A 12,082-nucleotide genomic window follows, 5' to 3' on the forward strand; every position below is an offset into this window, starting at 1 on the left:
AATTACCCTTAAAAATCACGGCTTGCTGCATCCAACTTTTTCAAGCCTGCTACAGTGTATTTTTTTCAAATGTTGAACAGCTGTTTTTAATATTCTAATTACATTTTTAGCCATCCATGAACTAATTTTTATTAAATACATCCAATCGGCCAACAATCCCGCTATCCGGGCCAAGATATACAAGAAAATACTGTTTTCAAACACGAAAATTAACCCAGTTATTTGCCTACACGTAAGACTTGGCGATAGTCTATTTAGATCATCGTTGTCAAGCTCGAGGTGATTGACCCCCGATGATTGACAGTTGGGAACGCGTACTGTACGCGTAGCCATGGTAGCGGGGGTGCTAACGGACGCGCTCGTTAGCACCCCATGGCGGCCCCATATGTGTGTCAAATTTTGTGGTTCGCGGCAACTTCTGTACAGCATACTGTAGTGTGCAAATTTGGCCAAATTTGGAGAATCGGCGAATCACGTACGTAAAACATTAAGCTATGGCAGCTTCAGTGAGGACTTTTTCATAATATAGGGGATATTGATATTTGGAAGAATTAAAATTAAAGCATTAAAAACTGGTCTTTAATTGCAACATTTTGTATGATTGGAGATCAACTAAAGGTAATGGCAGAATACAGGTTGAAGCTTTGGTTTTTACCCCCATGCAGGGGCAGATTCAGAATTGTTAATTACAGGGGTGCAGAGGTTAGAATTTTCTGAAATGATACAATTAAAAATTTTTCAGGGAATTTTAGCATTGTTAGGGTGGTATGTGCTGGATATTTTCCTACCGTATTTCCTCAAATAAATGCCCCTGGGGCATTGCATTTTCCAAACGGGCGTTTATTTGCGGTCATTTTAGAAAGATAATTCCCGTTAAAATCATTAGATAAGCTTAAAACTCACGCTGAAATGACGAACTATGAACTTGGGAACACTGACTTCTGGTTCACTTCCGGGTTTCTGACCAAATTTTCGCAGATTATCGATGCTATTATCGACCATGTGTACAACTTGGTAAGCTTGCTGCACAAGATAGCATGGAAATATCAGCATTTTTCAAACATCTTGGTTGAAAAAAGTGGTGGGGACAGTTTATTTGAAGGGGGCCGACTATTCAAAGAAATACGGTATGTGAATCTGCCATCTGCCTTGGTTTTGTTCATGTTTTTGAAAAAGATTGCCAAAATGAAGTAAAAACATGAAGAGGCATTTGTGTACACCTTGTCATTCCAACAGGGTATCAAAGCATGGTTAACCTGTTCGTAAAGCTAATTGGGCTGTTCCAAGTGAAATCCAAACACCCCTTTTGAAGGACAACTACCTTAATCTCCCACACAGTGAGCGTAAATTTCAAATGGAGTCACCCATATATGTGAACCTATTTTGAAATTCACACTCCATGTGTGGAAGATTAAGGTCATTTCTTCCATAGGGGGTGTATGGATTGTAAATGGAATAGCGCATTGTTTCAGTGTCATTGTAATGCACATCTGCCTCCCAATGGAAATAGAAGGTGTTATCAATAGCAAACACTACAAGATTGACAGAAGAGTTGGGGTTCAAGTTATTCTATCAAAGTAATAATTGACATTTAACCCTAACAAGGAACATGCTTTTTTGCTATCGGAAGGCAGAGAAGGAACGAAAAAGGAGAGAAGATGAAGAAAGATTTCACTTGGTACCCCCGGGAATTGACCCCGGGACCCCTTGGGTGCCACGCACACGATCACCGACCTCATGCCATGGGGGAGTCGCTTGCCCGGCCAGCGACTTGGTGCCCATAAATGACTTAGGGTGATTGCACAATGGCATCATGTGGCATGCATGCATGCGCAGTGGTTTTCCTTAAGATTTTGTAAGATTTATAGGTGTTAGGGTTATTACGAGGGGGTATCAAAAAGTTTTAGAAATCGCCCAGAAGTGAAAGAGCTATATCAATGAAATTTTGTCAGTGCAATCACTGGTCCTTATGTACATTATGGTCCAAAAATGGTCTCATAAGTATGTTTACTTTTTTACAGGAGCTAGATGTCACTACCTGCCTATGTAACCGCATAACCAGCAAAATGGAGAAAATTGAGGCATGCAGCATGATTAAGTTCCATTTAAGGGTTACAGTGCCCAGAAAATATGTGATGAAATAAAAATTCCTTTTCCAAAAAGCAACAGTGACATATCACAATCACCACCGAAAATAACTTTCATTTCATCATCAATTTTCTAGGCACTGCAACCCTTCAAAAGCAGGATCTTAATGATGCTGCTTGCCTCAATTTTCTCAATCTTGCAGTTTATGCGCAGTAACTGGGGCAGCGGGTTATTGGCATCTAGTGCCACCTGTAAAAAAAAAAAGTAAACATACCTATGAGACCATTTTTGGACCATAATGTACATAAGGACCAATGATTGCACTGACAAAATTTCATTGATATAGCTCTTTCACTTCTGGGCGATTTCTAAAACTTTTTGATACCCCCTCGTATATAGGCCTTATAATGGAAAATTTGTCTTACTTAACCCTAACAAGGAATATGCTTTTTTGCTATCGGAAGGCAGAGAAGGAACGAAAAAGGAGAGAAGATGAAGAAAGATTTCACTTGGCACCCCGGGAATTGACCCCGGGGCCCCTCGGGTGCCACGCACATGATCACCGACCTCATGCCACGGGGGAGTCGCTTGCCATGTGGAATGCATGCATGCGCAGTGGTTTTCCTTGTAAGATTTATAGGTGTTAGGTTTAATAAAATTGGTTCGTAGTCATCTAAACTATTCGAAGTGTTGCCGGTCTTTCTGGTAGCCGTATGGTATGACAGATAGAAGATTTACTACAATGAGACCAAATCTCCTTGTCCTTGATTCAAGCCTGTATTCAACCGAAGCCACATACTCAGTATGTTACTGCCCCGGTTTATGCAGTGCGGTGCTGTGCACAACTTATTGGTAGTGTGTTTATGCAACAACGGTGACAGATTCTCTAGCGATGGACGTGGGTCAAAGATGGGTGGTGCGGTTTATCTTTCTTGCGCGATCAGAGAATGAGTAGAAAATATGTGACTAAGAAACAAATAGGTCACAGCAATTCGCGGTCCCGGGACAGCAGTTCCTATGCAGTAGGCCTGGGTGATTAGGCTGTCCATAGTATAAGAGATAGTCTTGAACAAGACTTCCGATAGACTACTTGTACTTAAAATTTTATGTTTATCTCATACAGGACGAGAAGTTCACATTGGATGGCAGACGTCTAGAAGTCACCATGGCATTACCGCGTAACGACATTGAAGGGATGAGGAAAGCATTGAAGAAGCAGGAGAAATCAGTCAATAAAGACAAGAGGAACCTGTACCTGCTGCGAGAAGGATGTGAGTAATGGTATTTTGAATTTATAAAGAAAATTTGGAACTTGTCTGCAGTCAACCCTCTTCACGCAGATGTCGACTGGAGACAAGTTCCAAATTTTCTTTAAAAATTCAAAAAGTTCAGAATTGAACACTTACATAACCATATTTCTAATCGGCATAAAAAAACCCCATAAAAATGAGTACAAACAAGCCCGCCCAGATGAGCGGGTCACATATGTATACTTTGATATACTTTAGACCAACAATTTAACATGTATGAGGTCCGAAAGTTTCCATAATTGCAGGGTTAGACAAACCTTCAGCTAATATGAACATTGAAGGAGACAAATGAGTGCTAAGCGAGCACAAATTTGCAATTTGAAACTGGCGTCCCAGATTATGTTTCTTTGAACAAATTCTCTGTGAAGCGCAGAAAATTGGCAAATTTCACAATGAAATGATAGAGTATAAAACATTGAAGAGGACAAATGCGCGTGAAAATTTGTAATTTGAAAGTAGCAATTCTTGCTCCCAGATTAAACGTTTTGGAACAAACTCCACACAAAGCGCAGAAAAATTGCATGGGACAAATGCGTGTGAAAATTTGCAATTTGTAGGCTAAAATATTAGCCTAAATTTGGACAGAAACATTTATGTACATAACATTGGGGGAATGATTTGAGGCAAATGATTTGGTGTGCTATCAGTTTTCAGTGGGCCCGTAAAAAAGCAAAGAAAAAATACTGTGGGCCCGTAAAAAGAAGAAAAGGTACCTTAGTGGGCCTGTAAAAAGCAAAGAAAAGATACCTTAGGGTCGTCCATAATTTTCGCCATTTTCGCTTTACCCCCTCCCCCCTCAAATTATGCACAAATAAAATGGCGAAAAATTTCCCATGAGTACTACTGATAAATAGATATCCAAATACTATGTACTGGTGTATATGATGTTCTAAACTAATTTGATAAGGTAGATTTGTTAAATCCTGGATTAATGTTTTACAGATTGTTTTGAAAAATGTTGAGAAACGTCCTTTCTTTATTTTCATGAAAATGAGAGCCATCAATAAATCAAAATGCAGCCTGAATCTTAACTAATATGACTGAAAATGCACCTCGAATTAGTTGCACATCCTAGTATAATCTTATTTCCACCAGGAACCTCTTGGTATCACATCATATATATATTAAGGGGGGAAATCTTATTGGTATAATGTTCTTGCAATTAAACTATGGGCTTCCTGTCTTTTGTCGCCGAACAGTATACATTTAACAGTTTCAGGACGGACGTCCCTTTGCTGCCATTGATCATCCTCCAGTATAGGAAACGTTCTTTATGAGGCATATTCTGGTATGAAATCAACTAAGCAAGTAGGACCGCTGTGCATAATAGACTAAAAATTAAATATTAAAGAGAAAATTGCTGTTGGCATACCGTATTATATAATTTGTTGCAGTATAACGAATTGAACAATTCATTGACATTTTATTAGGTTAATTGGTTATTAAGTTATGAATAAATTGTTGGAAAATACCATAAATTTTCACTCCTTTTTTTTTGTTGCTCAAATAAATCGCCATTTTTCATCGCACACCTGTCCAAAATTTTTACCCCCTCCTCTCTTACACGCTTTGTGCATAACTTAAAATGGCGAAAATTATGGACGGCCCCTTAATGGGCCGGAAAAAAGATTTTAAAAAGAGACAACCATAAAGAGCAAAGAAGAGGTACCTTAAGGGATCTAAAATGAGCGTTTATTGCGTTTCGACAGTATTTTTTGTGGGACATGAGAGCACCTCAGACCTATCGAATTGCATTCTGAATCTGAAGCATGTCTTTCTGATATCAAATAATTTTCATTTTTGAAAATCACAATATAATACAAATTTTATGACAAATTAAAAAATTTGATATTTTTCAAATTTTGATATATAACAGTCCTCGAAGTAAATTATATACATCTAATGATATATTAAGTAAAAGTGTATGTAGCAGGGAGGAAAAGCCGACGGTCAATTGAAAATTTTGACCTTTCATATTGAAGATATGGATTTTTTTCCCAAAAGACCTAATTTTTTTTGGTGTTTTGGGAAAAAAAAATCCATATCTTCAATACGAAAGGTCAAAATTTTCAATTGATCGTCGGCTTTTCATCCCACCTACATACACTTTAAGTACAAATCATCAGATTTATAAAGTTTACTTCAAGTACTGTTAAATATCAAAAATATCAATTTTAATGATTTGCCATAAAATGTGTATTAAATTGCTAATTTCAAAAAATCAAAATTATTTGATATCAGAATGACATTCTTCGTATTCAGAATGCAATTCGATATGTCTGATGTGCTCTAATGTCCCAAAATAAATACTGTCCAAACGTTCATACCCCAGCCCTTAATGGACCCATAAAAAGCAAATAAAAGAGACCGTAGTAGCTCGAGGGCTTTATAACAAAGCAAAGAAAGATACATTGTAATTACTTTTTACGAGGCCCCTGAGGTTCCTTTATTTGCTTTTACAGGTCCATTAAGACAGGCTGCGACAAATTTTATTTTTTAGCTTGCCCGATCGGGCAGGCAATAGTAAAAAATTAGTTGCCCGAAATTGCTCGAAAATTACCCATATTCCCGGTACAATTGTCAGCAAAGTCACATCATGCAGTGCATGTAACTCGTACGTAGTCGGAAGTACGTCAAATTTGGCAGTTTCATTCTTGCGGAAAGCCGATACCTTCTCGCTTAAGTTGATACATAAATGAGTATTCATGAAACCACTATAAAAATAAACATTTCATATGCATTCAATACTGTTTGTTTCTTGTGGAAAAAATGTGCATTTTATGTGAAATTTTGTCAGTAAAGTAATGGCGATTTACGTATTTTCTCGATGTACATGCAAATACATGGCCAGCTGACGTCATGAAAACTCATATATCGTCATATATGCACGAAACAATTTCTATAATTGGCTAAACTATAGTTTACTACCAATACGTCACGAACGTCATTTCATTAGCATATATGTCTGGTATGGATATGAGTGCTACATCATACATGTAGCATCGGAAAAATTTGAGGGATGTTTCAAAAAGTTTTCTACTTGGTTTTGACTGTTTTTTACTTCTGTGAACATGCCAGATTTGACAGAAATACTCCGTTTTGCATCATCAAGCTTTAATTGGTATAAATTTAGTCTTGCCCGCTCGGGCACAGCTCTTCAGAGTTTTAGTTGCCTGACAAAAAATTTGATTGCCTCGGGCTATCGGACAGGCGATTTGTCGCGGCCTGCCCTAAGACCTCGAGCCCAGGGGTAACATACACCCCCTTATCCCCTCTTGTTGGCGGCACTGGCTTAAAGTAAGGGTTTTTAAGGTCACGATGGGATAATTAATGTAGGTAAATGAAGTGCAACACACAGTAACTGTTACACCACTATTTTTAGTTGAGCATAGTTAATTTTGGGGGCAATTATGCTCAAAATTGCAGCAAAAAGTGGAATTTTTTGTAATTTGCAGTTTATACTGGGGGGAGGCATCTCTGGGCTAAGAGTTCTGACAGAGGACCGTCCCCTAGGCCTCCCATGCCCCCTTTCTGCTGTTAACCAGTAACACTCCTAACTAAACTGCATCACTCACCAACCATTCCCCAGTACATGCATGATGAGAGCAAGAAATATTCTCTTCATTTGCATTTGATTTGTTTTAATTTCAACATGATGAAAACTGATTATATTGCAGAAGTCACTGATATTCTGATTTTGATGAATAATGTTTTCATTATATTGTGATATGTTTTTTTTAAAGAAGGGAGGAGGGAAGAGTACTGTAAATCATAAAATTGATGAAGGCAGTGGAAGCAGTACCCAAGTTAACAATGTTTAGATTTTTCACAATACCCTCAAAACAACTGATGTGTAGTCATTATCCTCGAAATCAAGTTAAGAAATATAACCACATCAAGCAAGTGTGGAGTTTCTTTTTTTGCTGAATAGCGCTACCATTTTGTAATAAAAAGCCATTAGTGGTACTGAGCCACATGTTGTGGACGTAATCTGTTATGATTAATACCATTTGAACAATACTAACTGTGCGCTATCTGTTTTGAGGTCATTGTGTGAAAATCAGAGGGAGATACAGAGGCCCAACACAAACTACGATGATTTTACGCAATGACTGTAAAACACATAGTGCAAAGTTATTATTGTCATTCATTACTGCCATTTTATAAATTTGTTTCATGAAAATAACACAATTTTCTGCATGAAAGACTATTGAGAATGTATCTTCCGTTCCCTGTTTTAATGCACATTTAAGGGATCTGGAATGAGCGTTTTGAGCGTTTCGACAGTATTTTTTATGGAACATGAGAGCACCTCAGACGTATCGAATTGCATTCTGAATACGAAGCATGTCTTTCTGATATCAAATAATTTTCATTTTTTGAAAATCACGATATAATAACAAATTTTATGACAAATTATAAAAATTTGAAAGGGAGGAGGGAAGAGTACTGTAAATCATAAAATTGATGAAGGCAGTGGAAGCAGTACCCAAGTTAACAATGTTTAGATTTTTCACAATACCCTCAAAACAACTGATGTGTAGTCATTATCCTCGAAATCAAGTTAAGAAATATAACCACATCAAGCAAGTGTGGAGTTTCTTTTTTTGCTGAATAGCGCTACCATTTTGTAATAAAAAGCCATTAGTGGTACTGAGCCACATGTTGTGGACGTAATCTGTTATGATTAATACCATTTGAACAATACTTACTGTGCGCTATCTGTTTTGAGGTCATTGTGTGAAAATCAGAGGGAGATACAGAGGCCCAACACAAACTACGATGATTTTACGCAATGACTGTAAAACACATAGTGCAAAGTTATTATTGTCATTCATTACTGCCATTTTATAAATTTGTTTCATGAAAATAACACAATTTTCTGCATGAAAGACTATTGAGAATGTATCTTCCGTTCCCTGTTTTAATGCACATTTAAGGGATCTGGAATGAGCGTTTTGAGCGTTTCGACAGTATTTTTTATGGAACATGAGAGCACCTCAAACGTATCGAATTGCATTCTGAATACGAAGCATGTCTTTCTGATATCAAATAATTTTCGTTTTTTGAAAATCACGATATAATAACAAATTTTATGACAAATTATAAAAATTTGATATTTTTCAAATTTTTGATATATGACAGTCCTCAAAGTAAATTTTATAAATCGAATGATATATTCTTAAAGTGTATGTAGCTGGGAGGAAAAGCTGACGATCAATTGAAAATTTTGACCTTTCATATTGAAGATATGGATTTTTTTTCCCAAAAGACCTAATTTTTTTGGTGTTTTGGGAAAAAATCCATATCTTCAATAATGTAAAAAGGTCAAAATTTTCAATTGATCGTCGGCTTTTCATCCCACCTACATACACTTTAAGTATAAATCAACAGATTTATAAAGTTTACTTCGAGTACTGTTGAATATCAAAAATATCAATTTTTAATGATTTGCCATAAATGTGTATTACATTGCGAATTTCAAAAAATCAAAATTATTTGATATCAGAAGGACATTCTTCGTATTCAGAATGCAATTCGATATATGTCTGATGTGCTCTAATGTTCCACAATAAATACTGTCCAAACGTTCATACCCCTTCCCTTATACACGATCAACAAGTATGCAGGCTTACTCGTCAAGAAATGATACGCAAACAGTTTATTTATTGGCGAATTGGAACAATTACGCCCTTTTGTAGTAAATTGTGAGATATTAAGGGGGTACTACACCCCTGCCCAATTTTTTGCCTATTTTTGCATTTTTCTCAAATATTGTAGCGCATTGGGGACAGGTATAATATGTATATTATAGGGGCAAGGACTACAACTACTGCACTGAAAATGTTACTTCAGCACAGACAACAGTTGTGGAGTTACAGTCAAAAATGAGGGAAAACCAATATTTGATCAATACATCAATAACTACTTGCTTTGAGTTCCTGAATTTTCAATACAGTAATTGTAGTCCTTGCCCCTATAATATACATATCTTACTTGTCACCAATGTGCTATAATTTTTGAAAAATGCAAAAATAGGCACAAAATTGGCCAGGGTGTAGTACCCCTTAATGGCCTCCTTTTATGTTCGCTTGTTTACAAATAACAAAATATGATTGGATCACACGTATCGCTTATATTCATGAGGTTATGAATATACAACAAAAAGTTTGTATTACGATCGGTAATACACATAGTCTTTGTGTATGTGCCATAATATAACTCTTACATAACTGGTTATATTTAGCTGCATAAAACTGAAGATAATTTCCTTTATTTGAGAAAGTTAAATTTCTGTTGTACAGTGGCTCCTGTGACTGTTTGAATTATATTTACTGTTTTGTTTACAATATGAAGCATGACCCCTTTTGATAATGGCCAGACTTAACAGTCAGTTCACACAGTCAATGATTTGTTTGCATAGACAAGCACCCTATCCCAACATGCCAACAGCAGTTTACAGTTATCTTTTGTAATGGTCACAGCCAATGGTCTATTTTTTACAGCAATAGACCCCAGGTATTCAGTAGACACAGAGAAGCATGAGATCTCATGAGTGTTACGCCTATCACTGTTGCCAACAAATATAATGTCATTATAGCAGCATACTCCATATGTAGACCAGAATGACACCTGTCTGTTGGTGTTGAGAGTATGCAACACTTGCCCTGTGCTGTCTATTATCTCTACAGTGTTACTCAAATCACTGATGACAATTGTGTCATGAGATGTAGCAGCCAGGTTCCAGGGTTTAATGTTTACTTTGATACTGGCAATATGAGATCCATCTTGTCTGTGTTTGCTGATATACATAGGACTATATACTTGGCCTACCAGCAGCTGACCATTACTATCTATTGTCAGACCATGTAGCCGTATGATCTCGGAGTCAGAGGATTTGTTATCAGGAGACATGGCTGCCCATCTACCTTTATACACATCTTGTGCAGTATACATGAGTACATAACAATAACAAGTCACATAGATGACACCATCAGCATTGACAGTGATATTCCAAGGAGGTGGTGTCTCTCCAGGATTCATCCCTTGCTGGAGGTCCAGATGAGATTTGTATAACCCTTCATTACTATACCTACATACTTTATTACCTACGGGGGACACTACCATTATGTCTGCATTGGGACAGACTGCAATATCACTTCCATCAAGTACCTGTCCAGGCCCACCTTGGTGACCAAACTCATTCTCAAGCTCCCATGGACCAGCAATGATGAATTGAGACTGTTCAGCAGATGCCAGCTAAAAGAGAAGGACAAAAATAAAAGGAGGAAAAAAACACAGAAATTCACTGTCACTAGTGGTTTTTTTTTATTGTGAACATTAATAACCAATAGAATAACAGTAACTATAGATATTTATCATATATCCCTTATCAATTGGTTTATTAAAGGTCACTCCATCCAGCAGCTAGTATGCGAATCCAAAGTCCATCTTGACAGGTTAAAAGTAAATAATGAAAACTCCCACACTAATATTTGAATGTTACTGTTTATGATGCAGAATGTTCTATTTGCAGTATCTGTTTGAACTATCATAAACGTATCATATTTGCCTGGGGTCACTCAACCATACTAACATAGACACGTAATGTGACCAACTGTTTATTGTGACTGTTTTCAAATTACTCCCTAAACTAGTTTTGATCTTTCAATAATTTGGGACCGAATTTTCCCTCTGAACAAGTTTGAACCAAAATACTACCCCAAAAACAAGTTTACATGTTCAATTTATAGCATGTAGCTTAAAAAAACACAACAATTTGTTCTTGAAAATGGGTGTTTGAAGACTCCTAAATGCAGATTCATGTCCTTTCAAACAAAAAAACCTTTTCACAGATATTTTTGGTCGTACGTGTGTAGCAATAATATTATAGGCATATTTGGTAGGTTTTGTGCATCTTCAGTTAAACCAAAACCAGGGTCAGAATTTCTGAGAGAATCCGAGAATCAATTCTCCCAAAGATTCTCATAACAGATTTGTGCGAATCCTATTTGATTCTTGAAAACTTTTGAAGTTTACACAGAAGTTGCTTTGCAAGAATCAAGATTGATTCTCGCACTGGAAAACAAAATTCTGACCATGCGAAACAGTACTGGAACACCTTTGACATTTTAAAAATGTTTATGCTCAGCCCTCGAATTAAGGATCTGAAGGGGCACGGCAACTTTTTTAGGGCAAGTTGATAATTGCTGTGGATTTTCACTGAAAAGGCAAGGCAGCACGGCAATTTGTAATATTTCAAAAGGGCATCAAGGCAACTGTTGAAAATTTGAGAAGGGCACCAAGGCAATCTTTCAAAAGCGAATAGATGCATTACCGTCAGCTGAATTTGACACCAAAGTAAAATTTGACTCTCAACTTTACACTAAAACTAACCTGATTGCTTAAAAAACCTGCTTTATAATACAGTTTAATTTACTTAAAATGTGCGATCCCATAGTTCTGAGCTGCAAAACTGACTCGAAATGTAGCGATGAAACAGCTGTAACTTTGGTAATAATATTGATCAAATTCGCCGGGATAAAAACTATTTCGTGCAAAACATATCTAGAGATGGGCTCACATGTACATAAGATAAGACGATACCGAAGGGTATCGCCATCGGTTTGCAATGGGAAGTCAATGTTTGATAATCGAGAGAACAATTGATTTGCCCAGCGCTC

General features: G+C 36.9%; 1 protein-coding gene across 1 annotated transcript in view; it reads left to right on the forward strand.

The window, feature by feature from the left end:
- The window catches only part of LOC140165939 (RNA-binding protein 28-like), a 68,570-nt gene that overhangs the window by 31,667 nt on the left and 24,821 nt on the right, over positions 1 to 12,082 (forward strand). Inside the window, 1 exon segment of the mRNA XM_072189283.1 lies at positions 3,212 to 3,359. Within this exon segment, the coding sequence (XP_072045384.1) occupies positions 3,212 to 3,359 (148 nt within the window).

Source organism: Amphiura filiformis, chromosome 12 (assembly GCF_039555335.1).
Source record: "Amphiura filiformis chromosome 12, Afil_fr2py, whole genome shotgun sequence".
NCBI lineage: Eukaryota > Metazoa > Echinodermata > Ophiuroidea > Amphilepidida > Amphiuridae > Amphiura > Amphiura filiformis.